Raw genomic sequence first — 23,252 nt, forward strand, 5'->3', positions numbered from 1 at the left:
CTGCAGGCCTGTCCAGCTCACACCTACATGTGGCTATCGGTCCATCTCACGCTCCTGTGATGCCATCCGCCAAGCAACTATGGGGCACCTACTGTGTACACCCTGTACTAAGTGCACTGTGTTAAGTGGGTGTTGTGAGGTATATATGGATGACAAGACCCAGTGCCCACCCTCCAGAAGGTTACAGTCTACAGCAGGGAATCCACATTCCTAGAATTAGTAAAAGTGGCGGGAGGCAAGGCAGGCAGGAGCCAAGCCCCGACTTGCCAAGACACAGATGGAGAGAAGGAACTGCATCCCTTGGAGGGACCCATGGGATTCTGATCCTGAGCATGTCACATCATCAGGGTGGAAAAGGTGTCCTAACTGGGGGCAGTTGGGGAAACTGATGCAAAGATCTGGATGATGTTTTTGTCCAATCTACTCAGCTCACCAGTCTTGCCCTACTGCTCTGGATGCCCATGAGTACTCGGCGCCTGGGATATAAATGAAAAGCTGTGCCTGCCCACACTTAGAACAGAAGGGACAGGAGCTAAGATGTCCCATGGGGGCCCAGCTGTGTGGTCAGTGCTTTCCCCAGGGAACTGGGCTGGCATTTCCCAGCTGCCAGAGGGGTGGACCCCTAGGCCCCCAGCCCCTTGCTGACTATGAAGGAGACAGTAGTCCTGAGAGGACAGAGGGGCCGCAACAGGTTACTTGCTCCTCTGGGCAGCCAGTGAGGCTCAGCCCGGTCGCATTCCTCCAGGGTCTGTGTCCATCCGTGAAAAATGTCGTGACACAGCAGCTGCTGCATCATCGCCCATGGGGCTGGGGGTGGGGAACATGATCTGAAAGGAAGTGCAATCCATTCAGAACAGGAACGAGCCCAGCACACAGTGAAATCAATACAGTGAGGACGGTGCATTCTGGAAGGTGAATGCAGAGCCAGCCAGTTCTAGGCCTGATGCCCCAGGCTAAGCTGTGGCAGGACCGCTCCGATCCCCCATGACCTTGGCACCCCTGAGCACTCAGCCAGTGTGGATGAAAGTATGATTGGGATGGAGGGCGAGGTAAGCAGAGATGGAATAAGGGATGAAACAGCACAGTGAATTCCTAGAATAAACCTAACTGTGACCTTAGATGCCCCTGCGAGAATCGGGCAGCCGAACCCCCTCCCTGCCCCCGTTTCTCCTCTCTCACCTCTATTCTTTCTTCCTTCCCAGGTGTATCCTTTGCCCTTTCCAATACAAATCCTAATAACCTCTGGCCTTTTCCAGTTCTCCTTCCCAGTCATTACTCCAAGTTGCCAAATATGTCCCAGAGGGTGACAGGATCAGCCAGCGCCCCTGATTTGAGGCTGCCTCTTGGGATAGAAGTAGAGGGAAGGCAAATGACAATGACAGATTCCGTAGGGTAGGAGAAGAGGCAGTATATTCACAATTGATAATTTGCCCGTGTTTCCCATGCTAAATATCAAATGACCAGTGAAGGCAACAGGGGACACCAGGGTTTGGGGAAGAGAAGCTTCCCGTGGGCTGGCATGTTCAGGGAAAGCTTCCTGGATGGGACTGAACTTGAGTTGGCCTTGTGGCAGAGGAAGTATGACTCACTTCAGAAGAGATCACTAGATAGGAGGGGGACGCATAGGCTATGGCACCCAGCTGGGAACATTGATAGTCTGTTCCGGGCCAACAAGCCGGCCTGAGGCAGAGGAAACTGGGAGAGAGAGTGCTGGGAGCTGACACAAGACAGCCTGATGCCGGAAGTCTGGATTTATCCCCTGCAGGCATGGGCATAAATGAAGGCTTTTGAACATGGCCGTGATGTTTGCAGAGCAGGGACTGGGGGAGACGGATCTAGCAGAACCTGTTCTGTTGGATCTCGTATTGTACCTTGGCTGACTGCTGAGGGTCACCACTTTGCACCAGAAACCAGGCTGGAAGGAAGTGACGGGGACTGCATAATCACTGTCTCCAGGCAGGTGGTCGATTTCTTCCCTACTTTTTAGGAATGGAGATGGATGGAGAGCACTGGATGGTCTAATCTCAGCCATAATTGAAATTTCAGTCACACACACTTAAAGGCAAACTTGCATGAATCAATAGCGTATTGATTTACACTACATTTATTCTCCCTCACACATTGCAGAAAATGTAATTATCACTTAATTATAAAATTGCCATTTTACAATACCACATCTGACTGCCTCAGCCTGCAGCCGGAAGCCTGAGTGGTGGCCCCTGCCTTGCTGTCCTAGCACAGAGGGGACCCAGGCTCCCCATGCAAGCTCATCCATGAGAAAGGTCTCATTGAGCTTTTGTGCCTCTGAAACCCATTGCTTACAAGCATGCCTCCCCTCTAAGGAGTGGGCTGAAGGAGCAGCTGCTCCCTTCTGCTTGTGAGGGTCTCTTCCTCACCAGAGACCCAAAGACTGGCTTCTGGAACACATCGTTCCAACGAAGTGGGCAGAATTAATTAATTAAGCAAACAAAAAATCACTGTATGCTATTAGGCATGCAATTACTTTTGCACCCACCTAATACATGCCAAGGCATGGGCAAAACACCTGTGATGATAGGATGGCCAGCCAGGCTCAGGAATCTCATGGTTCTGGGAGTCTAGTGAGACATAGCAACCAATACACAAAGTAATGGTAACATAGTGGGCTATGGAAGCTCAAAAGACCTGGGACAGAGGGCATTTGGAGGCCAAGCAAGGCTTCCCAGAGGCAATGCCCTTTAAGAGGAAAGATGAGTAAGAGCAGGTTACAGAACTGAGAGGAGGAAGAGGGCGCCAGGTGCAGGGAGCATCAGGGTGAAAGTTGGGCTTGGGGGGGTGGTGTTTTAAGGAAATGAAGACACTATTGCTGGAGAATAGAATTCAAGAGTGGGGGTAAGGTGAGGAAGCAAGAAACTGGTAACATCGGAGAGGGTGGCAGAGGCCAAAGTTCTCTTTAAGGAGTGTGAACTTCACCTTAAGAATAATATGGAACCACTGATAGGTTTTAAGTAGGGAAATAATATAATCAAGTTTACATTTTAGAAAGATCATTTCAATGGCAGTGTGGGAACGGATGGGAAAGTGGGCAGAACTGAGTTCAGGGAGACCAGGTGGATATCCAGAGGGAAGGGCAGGGAGCCTGAACTAGGGTAACAGCAGGAGGGAGGGAAATAAGTGCCTGGCTTTGAGAGGGGTTTAAGAGGTAGGATCAATTAATGAATGCTATTTGATGATTGTTTGGATGTGGGGGTGTGAGAGAGGGACTCCTCATGTTCTCGCTCAGGCAATAGGAGGTGGCAGAGGATGGGTACAGTCAGGGACAGGTTGATTTGAGGTCACTATGGGACTCTATTGGAAATGTGGGGTGAACTACAGCATAAATCCATCTGGACTTCAGGAAAGAAGACCAGGCTGGGGACAGATGTTTGGAAGTTGTCAACAGGTAGAGAATAACTGGGTCCCGTCCTAGGTAGAATGACGCTTGCCATGTGCTCCCCAGGAATGGTGACATGTACAGAGGGTCCCTGTTGACCCACACATGGTTGAGAAAAAATGCACTGGAAAATCTCACCCTGTGGTTTGTGTGTCCATGCTCAGGTCTCAGGAGTGGGAGGAAACCTGTGATCCGCGGAAAAGCCAGCTATATAAGAAACGGGAAGATGGCGAGTTTTGGTATTTACCCTTCTTATACAATGGTGTTTTAAATCTTTTATTGCCCAAGTCTTCAATCCCTACCCTTTTCCCTGAACATTTATGAAGGTGGAAAATAGCTTTGCAGAGACCTGTTTAGAGGGAGCCTATTTTCTCTACCAAGACACAAAAACTTTGGATGAAAAATTATTGTAGGCTCCCTCTTGGTGGGAAACTTATTTCAGTTATGAAATGCTGAACTTTCCAGGACATTTTAATAGTAAAAGAGAACACTGGCACCAAAGGCTTGAAATCTGTGGTTTCCTGGAAGCTAGGATGCATGGTTGTCATGCCCATATCCTCTGTACCATCTTGCTGGGACCCTCGAGCTCCCCAGTTTCCTCTAGTATGACCTCAAAAACAGCAGCAGGATGCAGACTCTATAGCTCTGGGTGAGACATGGACTTCATCACCCAGAAGTCACACAGGACTAGATGTTTTGAAAACACGTTGTCGGCCATATGCTCACATCTTAGAGCATGACATGTACATTCCTCAGAGGGTTGTCTGGTTTACGGAGTGATGTATTTCAATGGAAATTAGCATGTGTGGAAAGGAGCATGGATCTAAATAATTAAGAATCAGAGGGACAAATATAAATTAGAAGGAAATCTTTCCCAGTATCTCTGGTTTAATCACAGTAGGAGGTGGGATTTTAGGTGTGGAATCCATTTTAGGCTGATAAAGACCTCAACAATAAATTTGGCAAAACACCCTAGAGGAAAAGCAATTTTCCTAGCAGCTTAGAGGACCCAGAGCAGAGAGAGACTGGCAGTCGTCCCACTGACCATGAAAGGGCTCACCATTGGATCAGTGGGTTAAGGAGATGGCAGTAAATGATAAAGCTTCCGCCAGGTGACCGGCAGACCCCAGAACTTGACTGTGTCCTTGCCTTGCCCTCCCAGCCACTGGAGCAGAAGGACTGAAAAGATAGAAGGGTGCTTGATGGTGAATGAGCCAGAATCAGACACTGGCCTCTGGGCAGGACAGTGGCTATGCTGTGAAGTCATAGGAACCCCCAACCTGGGGACACAACCCCCGGTCACTGAGTGATGTATATCTGTTTTTAACAGGATGTCATGTCAAGATTTCCAACAGAAATTCATCGCCATGTTTATATGTAGCGAAATTCCAATTACCCTGGACCATGGAAACACACTCCACGAAGGATGGTCCCAAATAATGTTTAGGAAGCAAGTGATTCTAGGAAACACTGCAGGTAATCATGACGCTGGTGGTCACACTGCCCAACTGGAAGCTGGCTGCCCCAGCCCAGCCCTTGCATGGCTTCAGCTCTCTCTGGTCCTTGATTCTGGACCATGAGCCTGAAGCTGAAAGGAGGGGAGTTTGTCAGCATGAAGAGACAGCGACTGCTCCTCTAAGTAAAATGATTGCTGTAGGGGCCAAGTAGGACAATCTCTGATGTGATTCTCCCCCAGCCCTCCATGCTGTGCCAATATCCTTCCACTAACACCCTCCCGCTTCCTGGGAGGAGAGTGGGCTCACCACCCTCCAGTAAATGTCCAGGACAAGGAGGAGGGCTGCAGAAAGAACACAGGAAAAGAGTCAGGGCCTAGGTTGGACCCTTGTCTTTGCCACATACTGGCCTTGTGATGTTGGAAGCATAATTGGTCACCCTGTCCTCAGCCTCCCCAATACTCAGCAGTGGAATTAGTCATACCTGTCTGTCCTTGAGCCTAGAGAGCACTACCTAGACACAAGGGAGACTATCCCTGCTGTGTCTTGGCAGGTATGTCCCTGCTGAAGTCCCACAGGTAGGCGCATCTGAGCCTGTCCTTGAGCTCCCCTGAGATGAATCTTGTTGATCATGGCCTTGGGAAAGTCACATTCCCTCCCTGTCCCTCTCATTCCCTGTTTGTGGCATTGTTGAGTGAAATAGCTCCCTGTGAAGAGGAACAAGAGTGTGCTTATATATTCTTGATAAAAGAGGCTGCGTAAACAATGCATTTGTGTGTGTGAGTGTGTTTGTTGTGTGTTTGCACCCAGGGATGCATATGCATCCCTTCCTCTGGGCACCTGCCTGTCGGGATGGTTGGTTTGAATGAGCCCATACCCCAGGGTGTCCCTCTTTTTTACCTCCAGGCTCTAGTGATCTACAGAACTTCTGCCCAGAGAGCCTTGTCACCAGGAGGTCTTGGGCAGAACCTCAAGAGCTGTTGAGTCACTCTTGGGCAGCAAATTTACTGATTCCTCTTCCTGAGCTGCACCTCTCTGATTATAGGGCCAAGGCCCTCTCCCCTGGATACAATGCTTGTCAATGAACTAACAAAACCTTTACATCAGGGCCATTTTTAGTAATACCTTACAATGGAAAAAGAAAAGGGAGCCAGCGATCAAGCACCTGCTATGTGCTGCAGATGCATTTTAATGCACCATCTTATCCAGTCCTCGCAGCACGTCCATGCTATGATGGTCCTCTACGCCTCCCCACTCCCTTGCAGAGCTCCCCCATTGTCAGTGCAGTCTTCTGATGTGTATCAATTCATCTCTATCTTGACTTATCTTCATTCTTCCATGTATTTGAATCTAATGGTTTCCACATTAGCTTGCTCTCTCTTATTCTGGCTTTGATAAGCATGCTTGGATAGAAGAGTACTGCAATTGCCATCTCACTGCCTGTTTTCCTGTCTCTAGTTGTGCTTGGGTGGTTCATGCCATTTCAAGGCTCTGATGGTTACCACCAATGCATAAGCTCACATGTAGCTGGGAACTCTGGAATTTCACTTATCATTATAAAATAGACTTTGACTTTACAGTTTAAGAAATATTTTTCACACAGTAGGGACTATACAGCCTCTCCTGTGTTTAAGAGGAGGAAACCAAGGTTTAGAAAATTAACTTGTATCTCAAGTAGTAACTGTGGGGATTGGGATCCAGGCCTTAGGTCTCCAATCCAGAGTTCACAACACAACCCCACAGAGCTCTCTGCACTGGATATGGCCCTGCCCAGGAGTCCCAGGAGTGGAGCTGGGCTCTAGTAACAGCTCTTTCTGATGCAGGAGGACCTCGGAATGATGCTCAATTCAACTTCTCTGTGCAAGAGCCAGTGGAAGGCACCAATGTTGTTGTGTGCATCACAGTTGCTGTCACACCATCAAATTTGAAAGCAGAAGATGCAAAATTTCCACTCGATTTCCAAGTGACTATGGTAAGGCAGCCTGCTTCAGGGCTTTCCCTTGTAGAAATTTAGTGTAAACCTTGAGATGGGGAGAACAGCTCTGGCCAGGCTGGGAGATTTGACTGCACCACAGCCTTGGAGATAAAGCCCAAAGAGGCTGTAGCATTCATGCAGTCCAAGTCTAAATGTGCAAAAAATCTGAGGCCAGAAAGATGACACTCGACCATGATTACAGTGGGACTCACCTCCTCCCCGTGTCCCCTGTCAGCGTTTTCTGGGATGCTGCAGAATCTAATGCTTGCTACTCAAAAAGTGGTCTGGGCCAAGACCAGCTGTTCTAACAAAGCAGATTCTGGGCTTACTCCAGACCTTCTAAATCAGAATGTTTAAGGACAGAGCCTGAAAATCTGCATTTTCATAAGCTCTCCAGAGGCTTATGCACATTAAAGTTTGAGAATCATTGGCTAAACTTTGGAAGTTGCTTAGGAAAAAAATGAGCTGTCTAAACTATTCTGAGTATAAATCCAGGAGGTGTGTTTTTCTCTTACGTTTAGACCAAAGTCGAGTCATCGTCTGGTGGCTGGCATGCAAACTTCTGCTTGGCTACCCTGAGGCCAGGTTTCCTTTCCACCTAGGCTCTCTCTCCTTTCATGGTTTTATGAAACTTTTATTTTAGGTTTGGGGGTACATGTGAAGGTTTCTTACATAGGTAAACATGTGTCGCGGGGGTTTGTTTTACAGATTATTTCATTACCCAGGTATTAAGCTCAGTATCCAGTAGTCATCTTTTCTGCCCCGCTCCCTCCTCCCACCCTCCCCACTCAAGTAGATCCCAGTGTCTGTTGCTTCCTTCTTTGTGTTCATAAGTTCTTATTATTTAGCTCCCACTTATAAGTGAGAACTTGTGATATTTGCTTTTATGTTCCTGCATTAGTTTGCTAAGGATAATAGCTTCCAGCTCTATCCATGTTCCCAGAAAAAACAGCTGTTTTTGTGGCTGCATAATATTTCACAGTATATATGTACCACATTTTCTTTATCCAATCTGTCATTGATGGATGGGCATTTAGGTTGATTCCATGTCTTTGCTATTGTGAACAGTGCTGCAATGCACAGTCACATGCCTGTGTCTTTATGGCAGAATGCTTTATATTCCTTTGGGTATATACCCAGTAATGCGATAGCTGGGGGAATTCATTTTTTTAAAATATCATTTAAGAGAAAAAAGCTACAAAAGAAAATCTGATCTCTCTACTCCCTGCTATTCCCCCAAACAATTCACTGCATCCCCCAAATCAAGTGAAGTTTCTCAAATCATACACCCCACAGCTTCTTTGCACTAATGTGGATAATTAAGATCATGCACTCATCAGATGCTGGGATCCTCTCTCCTCATAATAGAGTTGAAGAGACTGAGGCCCCGAAAAGTGAAGTGACATGGTCAGAGTTAATGGCAGAGCTGAGACTGGCTTCCAGAGGTCCCCCAAACCTTCAGTCAAACACACAAGTCACCTTTCTGAGCACCAGGGATATCAGAGGTCCTTTAACAGACTGGGCTGGAGCTTGAATTACAGGGTCTCTAGGAATGATTTCAGTTTCTGTTGACTGAGCTGAAGGCAAAATTCACAGCCTTGGGTGTCAGTGCATTTATGGACAGACACGGCTCCTGGGTACCCCAGACATGGCTGAACAATCCTATGCATTGGCTGTGGTTTACACTAATAAGAGGGCCTCACAGTGAGAGAATACAGATTGTGTCTCTCTAATCAGAAATGCTTTGGACAAGACATATTTTGCATTTGAGATTTGGAGGATTTTTGCATTATATACTTACTGATTCAGCATCTCTAGTCCAAAAATTCAAAATCCAAAATGCTCCAATGAGCACTTCCTTTGAGTATCATGTTGGTGTTCAAAAAGTTTTGGATTTTGGAGCATTTTGCATTTCAGATGTTCAGGTTAAGGATGCTCAACCTGTACTTCAGAAGTACAAGCATGTTCACATTCATTGTCTCAAAAGCACAATTAGCCCCACTTTTGTAGGTGTGGAAGCTAAAGCTCAGAGAGGAATGACCTATGCAAGGTGCACCTTGGAGGTGACAGGGGTGTTTGATCCCAGGACTTAGGGTCTCAGGTCCAGGGCTCTCAGTAGGGCTTAGGTGCATGCCTTTCTGGTGATACTCATGGCTCCAAAAACCACAAAGATTCTGGCTCTAGCAGAAGGAGAGCTTTTGTGTTCTGCTCTCCTTGACCATATTTCCATTTCCCAATTTCAGGAATTCGGTGGAGAGAAATCACTGGGGTTTAACACAGTAGTTTTGAGGTGCCTCAAACCTGCTGATGATATCAAAGAATATCTCTTAAGGATGCAGTAGTACACCGTTGTTATTTTCATCACCACCTGGTACCTGAACACCTTTTCCACTTTAAGGGAATCCCGGTGGGAGGCAGGGCCCAGCCTCCTACTGCAAGCAGCTAGAGGCCAAATATTCCCTCAACCAAGCCCTTGGATGCAAAAGTTGTAGACTTGTGACCCAGGCCTGCCCAATTAAATACTCCCTTCATCTCCCCCTCACCCCTCACACACACACACACTCAGTCACTCAGAGCCTTGGCATTCGAGGAAATAACCAAAACAGGTGGGAACAGCTGAGGATTATTTGCTGTGTAGCCATCTTGTCTGGCCCCTGCCCACCTCTGCACTGCATTTTCTAGCATCCCATCGACATTGTGAGCTGTCCTTCCAAGAAGCATCTTTCAGCCCACCCCAGCCCGAGATAGTTTCCAGGGCTTTCAGACGAGAATTCCTGCTGACTCTGGTGCCTTCTAAGAGGACCCTCAGATTTTCCAGCTCTCACCTCTGGGAAGAAAAGGCTAAAGGCAGAAGGAGAGATTTGTGAAAGGCTGAGAAGGAACTGAGGCCCCTGGTCTGCCCAGCCAGGATTGACCAGGTCAAGCACCAAAGAGGCCTACTAGAAACTTCTCAGCCAACTCTTCCTTCTTCTGAGCTAAGACAGAAGCCCACAGAAGGATCAGAGCTGCCCCGGCACACATGCAACTTCTGAGGCTCTGTTCACATGGGTGACCATGGGCCTTGTGTTGGTTCACCCAAAGTCTTCACAGTTCAGGAACCCTATCAAGATTGTAACCACCCCATTTTTAAAATGACATCAAGCCCACTTTCCTACTTTTCTGCCAGAGATGTGTTACTTCTCACCATTCACCAATTTGCTGAAGGAACTCTCAGACCCAAGAGCTCCTCAGGCTTCCTGGAGATCCCAGCAGATCTTGCAAGATCCTGATTGAGTCAAATGTCAAAGAACAGTTCAGACTTGGACAACTCAAATGACACTGGGTTGCTTTCACAGTTCAGAATGTACCTGCCAGCAGCCAGGCTCTCAGAAGGCTCCAGGGCTCCAGTGCTGACCTGCTGATATGATGATGCTCCAGCCCTGGCATGGGTCTGTGACTCCCCAGTTGCTGTGGGAGCACTGCTCTGCTTTATGTCCAACCAGACCTTGAGGGTATATGAATAGGCAGGGAGAAGACAGGACAGTGAAAAGGATGAGGGTGGATGAGCCATTTCATCCTCACCTCCCTCAAAGTTCCTCCCCAAGGCCTGGACTTTCCACCTTCCTCCCAGCTCACCCTTGGCCTCCAGAGAAGTTGGCTAAGAGGTCTGTACACATGGGTGGGGCCCAGTGTCAACAATGGAAAATAATCAAGCCAACTAAGGAAGACATCGCCTGGTGGTGACAGGGCTTGATTACAAAGCAAGCAGCACAGCTTCCCCGATTCCCAACTCTGCTACTTAAACTGCTGAGCCTCAGTTTCTACACCCATAAAATAGGGAGCCCAGCATCGGCTTGCAGGATTATTGTGAATATCCAACACGTTACATAAAAGTGCTTTGCAAACTGTAGAGAGGCTTACAATGGAACTGCATCCTCAGGTATTCCTTCTACTACATGAAAAGACTGGAACATGGGTATCTCCCCATTCATAGGCACACAGACATTCCTACAAGCATCAGGGGTAGGAGTGCAAGAACAAATTCCCATCTATTTACAGTGGTCTGATAGAATAAAAGAAGTTGACTTCTCAGGGAAGCTCCCGATGTTAGGGAGCTTACATTTGCGCCAGGTTCTGTGCTATCTGTCAAAATCTCCCCCTTCCTTTCAATGCGATCATCATTGCTGTGAAGAGTAACCACACCTTTCAGGGCTGACCAAAGAATACCTCCTCCTCTCAGACACCTCCTTTTCTGCCTCAGTTTCCTTCCTCTTGCTGTTCTCTGCAATTGAGTGGGTTTCATTTTTCACAACCTCACACAGAGCATGAGTAACCAGTCATCCCAGTTCACCTCTAGGTGTGCCAAGGAACAGGCAGGCCACACAAGGAAGAGGAACATGTTCCACTTACAAATTTTTTGAGGTTATCCTCATTGATCCATTCCATAAAGCTATCAGAGGAAATCTTGACACCCAGTGGATCACCAAATCAGTCCACAAGCATGGAGAGATGTGTGGGCTGACATCTTCAGGCTGCAAGAGCCATGGCCTTGGAAAGGGCCATAAGTTCTACCACGCTATTGGTGGTTCTCACCATGCAACTTGGAGAAGGTGCAATATTCTCCAGCTCTAACGTTATCACAGATATAAGTAACGTTTGTAAAATTCATACCTAATAAATTTAGGACAGTCATGTCTGCTTACAGCTATTATGTGTCTGTTAAAACTAGTCTGCAGATTGGTCCATGAATGCTTTGTCGAATCATGAAAATTAGAGTGCAATAGTGTTTGAAGACTCTAAGTGATGGTGTATCTTGTTTCTAATAAGAAAAATTTCTTTTGTCTTTACTTCATCTTGTTAGACAGTGATATGTCAGTGTTTAAAACATGCTTTGTGGTGGCCAGGCACAGTGGTTCATGCCTGTAATCCCAGGATTTTGGGAGGCCAAGGCAGGCAGATCACGAGGTCGGGAGTTCAAGACCAGCCTGATCAACACGGTGAAACCTCGTCTCTACTAAAAAACAAAAATTAGCCAGGCATGGTGGCACGCACCTATAATCCCAGCTACTCAGGAGGCTTGGGCAGGAGAATTGCTTGAACCCAGGAGGCGGAGGTTGCAGTGAGCCGAGATTGCACCATTGCATTCCAGCCTGGGTGACAGAGCAAGACTCCATCTCAAAAAAAAAAAAAATATGCTTTATGGCATAACAGGTATAAAATAAATTCTTTAAAAGAGAGGAAGAAAAGGAGAAGGAATGCAGGGATGAAACCAATGAGCCAAGCTGTTCAGTTCTGCTTGCCTTTTTGTTTGCGTCTGAGTTCCTAAATCTGCCTTTCTCCCTGTTTCCAACAGGCTGGCTCACAGGTATGGCTCAGCGTCGTCCTTGCCCTGCGCCTCTGCTGCCGTCTGCTGGTGAAGTGTTAGGCCACTTCCAGTGCCCGTGGCCTCCGTGTGTTTGTTCAGTGGCTGCAAATTCAGTCTCGCTAAGTCTTACATCAGACACAGGCCTAGAATCCCCAAACAGGTTCACAAAGCAGGAGAATAGTTAGGTGTCCTGGTCTGAAGCTTTGACCCTTTGAGCTGTTCTCCTGCTAACATTCAAGCGAAACCATCCTCAGGCCCGTGGCCTCTGATAGAGAAGACTGATGGAGCTGGTTCCTTTTTATTTAAGATGAGAGCAGCACTAAGGGGTACCTTGGAAAGATCTTCAGCCTCCTAAAGTAGTCAGTCCCCAAATCCTCCATAAGCAGGATGCATGCTCTCCAAATGCAGCTTCAAGGTACATCCTTGAGCCCATCTTGCAAGAAACTGCCACCCTCCTAAACAGATCATCTGGCTCAGGATTGGTGAAAGGTGACTTGCCCATATGAGGAAGGATGGAGAAGGACAGGTGGAGTTTGGAATACCTATCCTCACAGGCACTCAGACCCACCCCTCTGCCCATGGCTGAAAGTGCTGAGCCACCAAGAGGGAGGTGCATCTGCCTGGGGACCACAGATGAAAGGGGGGAGCAAGATGTGGCCACAGACAACAAAGAGTGATTACAGCACCTCCAGGCCTTCCAGGGGAGCCTGCCTGTGACAGTGGTGGCCCAGCCACAGAGCTGGGGTCAGGATCTGACTCTGGTCCCTGACACCCCAGCTATGAAGTGGAGGGTTGGGATGGGCATTGAGAGAAGCACTCAGGTGCAAGGAGCCATCAGCGTCTCAGGTCCCAGAGCTGGAGAACAAAGTGGCACTTATTACAGGAAAAGCACAGGACCCATCCCTAGAACTAGAGTCGGGTCTGTGCATGACCAGTCCTGGGTGTGTGGTTTGTTGATGATGGATACTCTGAGCAATTGACCAAGAACCCCCACGTTGTTCCCCCACACTCACACTTCTCACTGCCACTGAGCAAGTCTGTTCTGAAGGATCAGGAGCTTGGACAGGGCTATAAGGGGCGAACAGAGGGAGCAGGACAAGATAACGGGTAAGCAGGGAGACTGTTGCCTTCTAATTATAGGAGGCATGCTGCCCACACACCTCTGCATGCCCACTGCCTCCCCGTGCACCCACACATGCATGCACACTCGCCCATACCCAGAGCCACGGGACACTGCTGACCCTCTGGAGAAGAACTGATTCCATCATTGCTTTTGCCATAAGGGCCCAAGCAAGTCAGGCTCTCAAACCTGCTGAGGCTATTGTTAATGTCAGCAGAATCGCGTTGGAGATGCCACCCTGCCATACCCCTGGGGCAGTGGCCTATCTCCTGTTTTACCTTGGAGCCCAGCCCTGTCCCTACCTCTGAAAAGAAACTTTCCCCTTTCCCGTTTTCCCTGCAAGGCATAGCTCATAAATAGTCCTTTCCTGCTGCATAACCATTCGAAATGGAATCCCTATGCTTGACTATAGTGGGGAAAATTTGTTTGGCAAGGGGTTTTCATTATATAATATGTATGTGACATCTGGTAATAGGAACTGCATTATATTTATTGTTTTATCTCTAAGAAAATATTGAAATAAAAGGAAAATGATCAGGGACCATTATTCTCCAATGAGAAGGAATCTCGGGGCTTCACTGGAGAGATGAAACAGAGAAAGTGAAAAGAATTCAATTCTGTAATGGTATAGCAGTCCAAAGTATTCTGCTAAACATTCAGGAGAGAAGGGGCTTTAGGGGCCCCAGAAGAAAATCAGTGTCAAAATGATGTCACTAGTTTCCATGGAAGTTTTCTTTCTATATAAGCAGGGAGAGAAAACTCAGAAACTCAGGATGCTGTTAGACTCAATGAGATAAAACTGTGTGTAGTATTTCTTTGCATCCATTGTAGTGTCCAAGGTCTAGATGAAATGACAGTCTAAACACCACTGCTTTTTGAGAGTTCAGCTGAGCACTGTCTCCATTTATAGAGCCTGTAATGTTATCTTGGTGAATGGAGACGGTCTAGAAGGTGGTGGGTCTTTCTTGGTGTCTGGGGTCCATGCACAGAGGAGGCTTTCTCACAATAATTGTGTTTCCTCTAATTCCAGCGGTTCCGGGAGAAATTTCCACCCGTGTTTTTTTCCTCATTCGGAAACACTGTCCAAAGCTCAAATAATAAATTCCGCCGCAACTTCACCAGGACTTACCATCTGAGCCCTGGGAACTATGTTGTGGTTGCACAGACACGGAGAAAATCAGTGGAGTTCTTGCTCCGAATCTTCCTGAAAATGCCAGACAGTGACAGGTACAGAACCCTCTGGGATTCTAAATGTTTTATTCTACTTAACTTTATAAAAACACATTGTGTAATTATGGGCAGTTCTCTGTGCATTCGTGCAGCCTGTGCTATGTCACTGGGGACACGATATTGGCCCCACTCTAGAGCAGCTCACCATAAAGGGGGAGCGAGAAAGTCTATGAACCAAGAACCAGACCACAAACAGGATGGGTCCATTGCCAGATGGAAATGCAAAGTGGCACGGGAGGACTGAGTGGCAAGAGGGACTGAGGAAGGCTTCTTGAGGGAAATGACACGTGAGCTGGGCTTTGAAGAAAAACATAATTTAATAGTTTAAAAGGGAAGGCGATGGTAGCCATGGGAAGGTAGGTAGAAGAAAAAAGCATGAATGGCGGGAGGGAAGTGGCTGTGCACAGGGCTGCTTGGAGAGTAAGTAGCATCGGCATCCATACAGGAAGGTGGCATTTGGCCAGCATATCACATGGCCTGAAATGTGGGGTATAGCAGGGAGACAGTGAAAGATGGGCCTGAAAGAAAGGGTCCATCATGGAGGGTCTTCCGTGCCAACTTGATCATTCAAGACTGGGATCAGCAAGTGCTTACCCCACTGGGCCCCTTGTGTCCTCTTGGGCCCAAGACAGACATTGCCATCATTATGGCAGTCTTTGCAGCTGAGCATTGGTGAGACCTTCTAAGTCCAGCATGCCAGGCCGCCATCATACCACCAATCAGAGATGGAACCTAAAGCAGAGCCTATCTGCCATCCTGACAATGGGGGTTGCTGGAAGTGTGTATCTGGTTGTGGAAGGAACCATTTACTAAACAGTTAAAGACCAGACCATTTCCAGCCAAAAGGCTGGGCTGGTGGCCACAGTGCTGTAGCTGCTCACTTCGTGTCCTGCGGTGCTGAGGGTGCCCCATTCAGGAACTTGGCATCAATATCCAGTGCCACCTGGGTGCCCTCTATATGCAGGCCCCCTTTGAGTGGTGAGCTGGTCATCTTTGTCACACTGTCCTCTGATTTTCTAGGCACCTGAGCAGCCATTTCAACCTCAGAATGAAGGTAGGTATGCAGCAAGGTTTGGCTGGCGAGCCTCATTGGCCCCATCCCATCCCCAAGAGCTTCCGTCTCCTTCTTTACACCTCCCCCTGCCCCCAACCAATGAAAAGAGAGACACCATGATAGGCCGATGAAGGCTCAAAGGGGCGGGGTAGGAGGAGAAGACCAGGCCTCCAAGGCCAGGCTCAACCCAGCCCTCTTCCTTCCACAAACCAGTTTTCTCATTCCCCAGAAGGCTTTTTCCAACTGCCCAATAAAGCCTCTTTCTCAGATCTTGGCAGGGGTTGTTGCGCCCTTGCTGTACCAGATGGGTGGCCTCCTTCCCCAGAAGTCTAACACTGGCTATTTTCCCTTTGATCCAGGGAAGCCCTTCAGAACATGGCTCCCAACAAAGCATTTTCAACAGATACGCTCAGCAGGTATGGTACCTAGCACCCAGGGGCCTTACGTGGGATTGGAGAAAGGGGACCTGAGGGAGGGACAGCTGTCACAGGCCCTTACTGGGATGCAGAGAGGAGAAGTGACTTGATGGACTATTTTACCTGCCTCTCTTCCTGGATCGTCTCCAGAACTGCTGTGGCTGCCAAGCTCGGTAGAGACGTGGCGCCCCACCCAGTGTCATCCGGGGGACTTCAAGCTGGAATGCAGAGCTTAGAAAGGGAGGGGATAATTATGGGGTGTGAGGTGCATTGCCCTCTAAATCTTTAAACAAGCAATTGGCAGTACCCCTTGAAACCTTTCCTTCTCCTACTCGGCCACCTCCCACCAACCTGGCATCGTTCCTCCCGGGAGCTAGCCAGCTTCAGAAAGCACATACAGCATCCTTGCTGCCAAACCACCTATGTGCACACAGGATTTCCTTAATGGCTTAATAAACTGTTATAAAGAACTCCTTGACTTGTCAGAATAAAATAGCTGCCAGGGGCTCTGCACAATGGGCCTCTTACCGTTAATAATTGTGTTAGTGTGGAAAGTGGAAAGTGATACCGATGATCATCTCTACCCTGCTGCCTTGAACCAGGAAGAGGCCAAGGACAGGAAGGATGGCAGGCCCTGCCTCTGTATTCAGAGGGTTAATGGGGTAGTAGTCACCCAGAAGCAGCCTGGGCCAAAATAGGGAAAAACTAAGAACGTGGCTGGAATGAGTGGCATGTGTTGCAAAGAGCAGCTGTACACAGGAACATGGACCTCCATGAAGTCAGTACCAGCCCAGGATCCAGGTCCACCATCTGGGCTGATTCAGGAGGCACTTCACTCACTGCATGACAAGGCCGGCCAAGATGACTGCCCTCAGTCTGTAAGCTCCCGAAGGCAGGGATGATATTATATGCATTCCTTGTCCCCAACACTGATCACTTTCCTTGGCCCGAGGAGGTGCTCAATCATTTCTATTGAATTAAGACAGATCACCTCCCCCAGAGCTGATGCCTGAGTGAAGGTTAGCCCCTGAGGTGGTTAGCAGGGCTGGATTAGGATGCCTGAGACCAAGCTTCCTTCAGTGGCAGGTGGCAAATTCTCACACAAGGCCCATGCACCTGTACCTCTAAAATAAAAATGTTTGCCATATGTGAAGATGGGACAGATTTTCTAATCAGGACTTTTCCAAACAACAGCCAAGTTCCTCCTCATAGAGGGTGACTGGTGGCCCATAGGGGCCTTCGTGGGAATTAGAGTAAGACCTCAGTGTGGCATTCTGCCAGATACATGGCTGGGAAGCAGAAAAGAGACTGGATTCCAGCCCCCTTTCACCTCTCAGCCAGGCCCTCTTGAGCAGGGCCCACCTGGCAGTATTCTGTAATCCTACAAACTGTCCTCAGGGTCTGTGTCCTCCAAAGAAAGTTTAAAGCAAATATTCCTCCATGCACTCACTGTGTCCTCTCTTCTGATCTTTTCTATCACTTTAACTAGATTTAAACTAATACAATGGTTGCCGGGCACGGTAGCTGACGCCTGTCATCCCAGCACTTTGGGAGGCCAAGGCAGGTGGATCGGGAGGTCAGGAATTCGAGACCAGCCTGGCCAGCATGGTGAAACCCCATCTCTACTAAAAACACAAAAATTAGCCGGGCATGGTAGCGAACGCCTGTAGTCCCAGCTACTTGGGAGGCTGAGACAGGAGAATTGCCTGAACCCAGGAGGCAGAGGTTGCAGTGAGCCAAGATCGTGCCATTGCACTGCAGCCTGGATGACAGAGCAAGACTCCATCTCAAAAAAAAAAAAAAAAAAAAAAAAAACCTAATACAATGACTTTATACTACCACCGGTTCTTCCTTCACTGTAGTAGTGGTGACAGCTCTATAACCAAGGGTCTGCCTGTGGGAAAGGAAGGATCCACTTAGACTCTGGGATGAGCTAGGTCTATCCACCAAGTAGCCAGCATTTACCCATCATCCGGACATTATAAGTCCCACTCTAAGCTTTGGGAATCCCAAGGAATAGCTTTTGGGCATCTTGCATTGTGGTGGTTGAGGCAAACATGCAATTTTTTAGAGACTGTTTATGCAACCCTCACTCTATTCCTACCCTCATCTCCTCAGACTCTTTTGGTTGGTTATGAAGTGCAGGACCCGGGGCAGGCTCTGTCCTCACATGGGAATATGGAGGAAAAAGACATGGTCCATGCCCCAAAGCTGCTTTATAGTGGACGATTCCATGGAAGTTGGAACTCCTCATTAGCATGCTAACTGCTGTTCAAAGCGAGGTGTCCTGAGTCTCTGGAAGAGAAACTCAGTTGATAGTGGGCACTCAACACCAACTTTCCTGATAAAACCCAGAGTGAAATGTTGGCGAAATGACCCGAGGACCATCTTCAGGCACTGGCAGGATGCTTTCCTCAGGGGCATCCTGAGGGGTCATCCTTCTAGGTGAGGACCCCATCTGGACAGGCTCTGGGGCTGTTTGTGCTTCCAGTTCAAGGTGGTAAGGCCAATCCTGGGAGATGGAAGGTGCTGATTCTCAGAAGACCCCCAGGAGGCACCCTATTCTACCTGACCAGTGCCACTCTACAGGGCCACCTGCTGATAAATCTTTCCAGCGCCAGCTCCCCATGAAAATGCTTTCCCAGGGCGATAGCAGCATAGCATCCCCTCTTCCCTTCCCAGGCTGGACGTGAGGAACAGCCGCATATAGAATAGCTCCATGTCTCTGTGAAATTGTCATCAAAGACACTGCCTGTCAACCTGCTGGATGCCCCCAATATAAAATCAAATGTAGTTAACTGCCCCAGAAGTTGAGGCCAGGAAGAGTTCCTCCCTCCCCAACCTCAATTGCTTCCTGCTCTTAATCCGAAGAAAACCATGATGTCTCCCTTTTTGCTTCAGTGGCTGGGAAAATTAATGCTAAGTAATGTGCTCAATGATAGCAGTTTCTCTTAGCCCACGTTTCTGGTATTTTTAATTCCTATTATGACACACGGGCACACACACACACACATACACACACACACATGCACACAGTAGTCATAGTTTTTCCTAGTCTCTTTCTGGAAGCAGATGGGGAACACATCTGAAGGGTTGAGTTGATTCATTCAACAATACTTACCCTGAGGGGTTCCCAAGTGCCAGAGATAGTGGCAAGGACTAAACTGCTTTCAGTCCAGTAATAGATAAAGACAGGAATGCAAGGTCACCCACACCAGGGGCCAAGCATCAGGAGTGACCAACATGACAGATGTGCAGGGGAGGGAGTCACTACTATGGCCGGCAGCCATCAGGTAAGCCTTCATGATGAGGGCAAGATGGGTACATTGTGGGGACTAAGTGCTTGGAAATCTGAGTGCTTTTACATGGCAGGCAGATGTGCCTCTCTGACCCTGGCACTGATATAATTCCTGCATTCCTTCCTTGTTTGGATCAGAGGCTGGACATTGATGCCACCCAGCTTCAGGGCCTTCTCAACCAGGAGCTTCTAACAGGTATGAGCAGCCCAAGGGCAAGCTGGCCCCATCCTCCTCCCTGCTGGCAACCCCACCCCACACCCCACTGTCAACACTTCAGTCCTTCCTGTCCTTCTCTCCTCAGGACCTCCAGGGGACATGTTCTCCTTAGATGAGTGCCGCAGCTTGGTGGCTCTGATGGAAGTATCCTTTGCGGTCATCCCTCCCATGCTCTGAGCACCCCTCTGCTCTGTGGGCTTCCCCAGAGACCTAATTAGGACAGTAGGGAACCCTTTTCCCACTCAGTATTTTCTCTTCTTCCCTGTCCTTGAGTTTCTGGGGATTCTCTACTAACTCACTAACATACCACAGCAACAATGATAATAGTTACCATCTATCAAGCACCTACATGTGCTGATCAGTGTACTGGTGTGTGTGTGTGTGTGTGTGTGTGTGTCCTTATAATTCTTGAAGCAATCCCTCTGATACAAAAAAGTACCATCTCATCATACAGTAGAAGAAACAGGAGTTCAGAGAGGTTAAGTAATTTGCCCAGATCACACAGCTAGTCAGGACTCATGCTCAGATTTGAAGTTGGAGCTTTCAGCCTCCAAAGTCTATGCTCTAACCTTATCCTAAACCGCCCCTTTATAGCACCGTTGGGAACTATTTTCCCTTTCACCCATTCACTTCCCACTGGAGGAGTCTCCATTATTTAAATTTCTTACTTCAACAAGTCCCCAATTCAATCAAGATAACTACCACCAAAACATGGAAAACTGCCTGGTCTACACAGCAGTTGCACCCCAGCATTGCTATGCTGCATTCATAGCGGGAGAGGCTGGGCAGAGGCAGTTCAGAGACTCACTCCAGGCCCATGGCTACAAGTGTAGGACCAAGAATTGAACCCCAGGCTCCTGACCCTCCTCCTGATTTCCATTCCCCAGTGAGCCATCCTCCTCCTGTGTACCCCTCGCTTGGCAAGCAGAAGAGGCTGACTCCATGAGTGTAGACCCCCAGATGCTGCCCTGCCAGCCCCTCACTCGGCAGTGTGCTGTCTCCTGAGACGCATTGCCCCGCTCCCGCACCATTGACAAGGCTGAATTGGGACTGTGAAGCCGGCCATTGTGAAACAAGAGGGCTTTTTTGATGAAATCGTAAATCAGGCCCTGTCTCTGCTGGCTGTGCTTTGGAATCTATCAGAGACACAGCCCATCTCCCACAGAGGAATCCAAATGGTCCTCACAGTGCCACGGCCCGGGATGAGTAACCCGAGGGGAGGTCACATTTGCCGGACCCCTGCAAAGCGGACAGGTCTCTTTCAGCCTTCTTCCTACTCATGGCTCCCCTTCCAGTTCTCAGAGGTTAATGCTTTTCCCTTCATTAGTCATCACTGAACCCATCATACAGCACGGCCAGGGCTGGCTTTAACATGCCCACGAGATGCATTCCCTCTACACTTATGCACACAGGACTCAATGTGCTCGCCTGTGGCTGCTGCTTCTGGGGTTGCCATGACCCTTCGTGCTCCTCCCCAACTTCTGGAGCCAGAGGGCCCACTCCAACTGGTGAAGGCCGTGTTCTAGACCCCTCTCTTCCCTCAGATGCAAGTGATATTGGCCTCCTTTCCTCAGGGCTTCCTTCTTCCAATTGCCCATTTTTCTTTGTAAAACAAATCTAAGCCAGGTCCCTTTCAGATACAGCGGGAGCCAGCTGGCATGGGGCCACATCCAGGTGACAAGGGACCAACTGTGTTGCTAGCGATGAATGGCCCTGCTCTGGCTTCGTTGGCAGGACGGCAGCCCCTCTGCACCTTGCACGCTGGCTGGTTCACTCTTAACTCCTTACCCAGCTGAAAGTGAATGGGCGGCTGGACCAAGAGGAGTTTGCGCAACTGTGGAAGCACCTGGTTCACTACCAGGTACGGGCACATTCTCTGTGACTAGCACTCTTTCTGTCCAGTTAGCAAGGATTTACTGGGTGTCTAACCCTGCACCAGGGTTCAGGGGTATGAAAGAAGAGGAAATCTCACCCCTGCCCTCAAGGAGAGCTCGCATGTTGTTTGGGGAGACGTAGCGCAACTCTAAAAGGCACAAGGCAATGCCTAATTAGGTGGCGGAATGAGGGATGCATTGGAGGTGGGAGGAGAATGCTGTCCCTGTAAGCTAAAGCTACCCGCTAGCATCTCCCCCCACCCCCGCCCCTGCATCCACTGCAACACCTGCTAGCTTATCTCATTCCCATCCAATCCACCTGCCAGAGGATCTGTTGAAAACATGGATGTGGCCTGAGGCCTCAATGTGGCCTCCCCGTTGTTCCTAGGACAAAGTCTAAGCCCTCAGAGTGGCACGCAAGACCTTCTAAGTGGGTCCCTATTTGGGGCCCAGGAGAAGCCCTTTCCACTCATCCCACTCTCTCCTTTAGACTCCAATACAAGTCTAAAGGAGACTCACTATTTCCTGTAAACGTCACACCTGTGCCCCTTCAGCCTGCCCCTCCTGCCTCTCCCCTCCCTGCACCCTGAGACTGGCCAGTGCCCACCTACCCTTCATACTTCAGAATTTTTCATGTAATATGTATACCCACACATGCCAAATAGAAGTATAATCTGTTTTTAAAAACTAATAAATGCCAATAAATACATCAAATGTCTAGCCATGTCACTAAATATTTTCATAACATGTTTAAAGCCTGAAAAAAAAGTGTTCCTGTGTGGCTATTTCAGTATATATCCCCGGATCCCTGACTAGGGGTCACTTGGTTTCTCATTTCATTGCAGGGCACTGCGACAGCTGGCATGTCCACTCCCCTGGGTCCCCCAGGGCAAGGGTCCCTCATATCCATCTTTCCCCAGAGCCTCCCTAGTGGCTAAAACACAGCAGGGGTTCAAAATGCTGAATAAATGACTGAGAAATTCCGAGTGAACAAATGAATTCCTGAGAACAGTCTAGGTCTGTCCTTGCACTCACCAAAAGCCGAATAAGGCCCCCAAAAAGCTGTCCAGCTGCTGTTTTGCAACAGTTGTCTCCCATGGTTGGCCTCAGTCACATGCCTGTGGGTGGGTACTTTGCTTTGGAGTAGCTCCTGGGAACAGCTAGGCATAGACCCAAATTAGGGTCCTGAGTTCAGTCCTGCAGCCCTTACACACCTAATCCAAGGCAATGTTCCCTGCCTGAGTATCAGTGTCCTCATCTGTGAAGTACGATGTTGACCAGGATTATACAGAGAATTGGATAGAGGTAGAAAAGACCTGGGTGGGTGCAAGAGCCGCCCCATACAAAAGTGATATGTTCCGGTTGCCACCTTCTGCCCCTGTGCTGGGCTCCAGGAAGCAATTCTAACCTGCTTTCAATATTTTCTATAGACCATTGACTAATGTGCAAAGCACTCCCTCAAGCACTTTATAAATATTGAGTCATTTACTCCCTGCAACAAACCTGTGAGGTAGGCACTGTAATTAGCCCTATGCTACAGATGAGTAAACAGGCCTAGGAGGATTAAGTCATGGCCAAAGGTAATACAGCTGGTAAACAGTCCACGATTTAAACCCTAGCAGTTTGGTTGTAAAGCCTGTGCTCTTAACCACTACCCTACGCAAACTCTTTGGAGAGCCCTACACTCCCCTCAAAAGTAGAAAACTGCCCTATGTGTCAGGGCCCAGTCTGGGGGCACAGAAGAGGAAGGAGCATGGGTGAGGAGGGAAGCAGCCACAGCCCCTCGGCGGGCAGCCAGGATGGTCAGTTCACCAGGTGTGGCCACTGTGTCCTCCCAGTCCTCAGTGCTGTGACCGTG

The 23,252-nt window shown here is 48.6% G+C and overlaps 1 protein-coding gene across 1 annotated transcript in view; it reads left to right on the forward strand.

Annotated features, from left to right (window-relative positions):
- The window catches only part of CAPN13 (calpain 13), an 84,570-nt gene that overhangs the window by 49,494 nt on the left and 11,824 nt on the right, over nucleotides 1-23,252 (forward strand). Inside the window, exons 9-18 of the mRNA XM_019020724.4 lie at nucleotides 3,577-3,651; nucleotides 4,743-4,888; nucleotides 6,690-6,838; nucleotides 12,174-12,185; nucleotides 14,336-14,532; nucleotides 15,556-15,589; nucleotides 15,949-16,005; nucleotides 19,442-19,499; nucleotides 19,606-19,664; nucleotides 21,313-21,381. Coding sequence (XP_018876269.4) covers nucleotides 3,577-3,651; nucleotides 4,743-4,888; nucleotides 6,690-6,838; nucleotides 12,174-12,185; nucleotides 14,336-14,532; nucleotides 15,556-15,589; nucleotides 15,949-16,005; nucleotides 19,442-19,499; nucleotides 19,606-19,664; nucleotides 21,313-21,381 — 856 coding nt within the window. The remainder of the gene's footprint in view (nucleotides 1-3,576; nucleotides 3,652-4,742; nucleotides 4,889-6,689; nucleotides 6,839-12,173; nucleotides 12,186-14,335; nucleotides 14,533-15,555; nucleotides 15,590-15,948; nucleotides 16,006-19,441; nucleotides 19,500-19,605; nucleotides 19,665-21,312; nucleotides 21,382-23,252) is intronic.

This window comes from Gorilla gorilla, chromosome 12, assembly GCF_029281585.2.
Source record: "Gorilla gorilla gorilla isolate KB3781 chromosome 12, NHGRI_mGorGor1-v2.1_pri, whole genome shotgun sequence".
Classification (NCBI taxonomy): domain Eukaryota; kingdom Metazoa; phylum Chordata; class Mammalia; order Primates; family Hominidae; genus Gorilla; species Gorilla gorilla.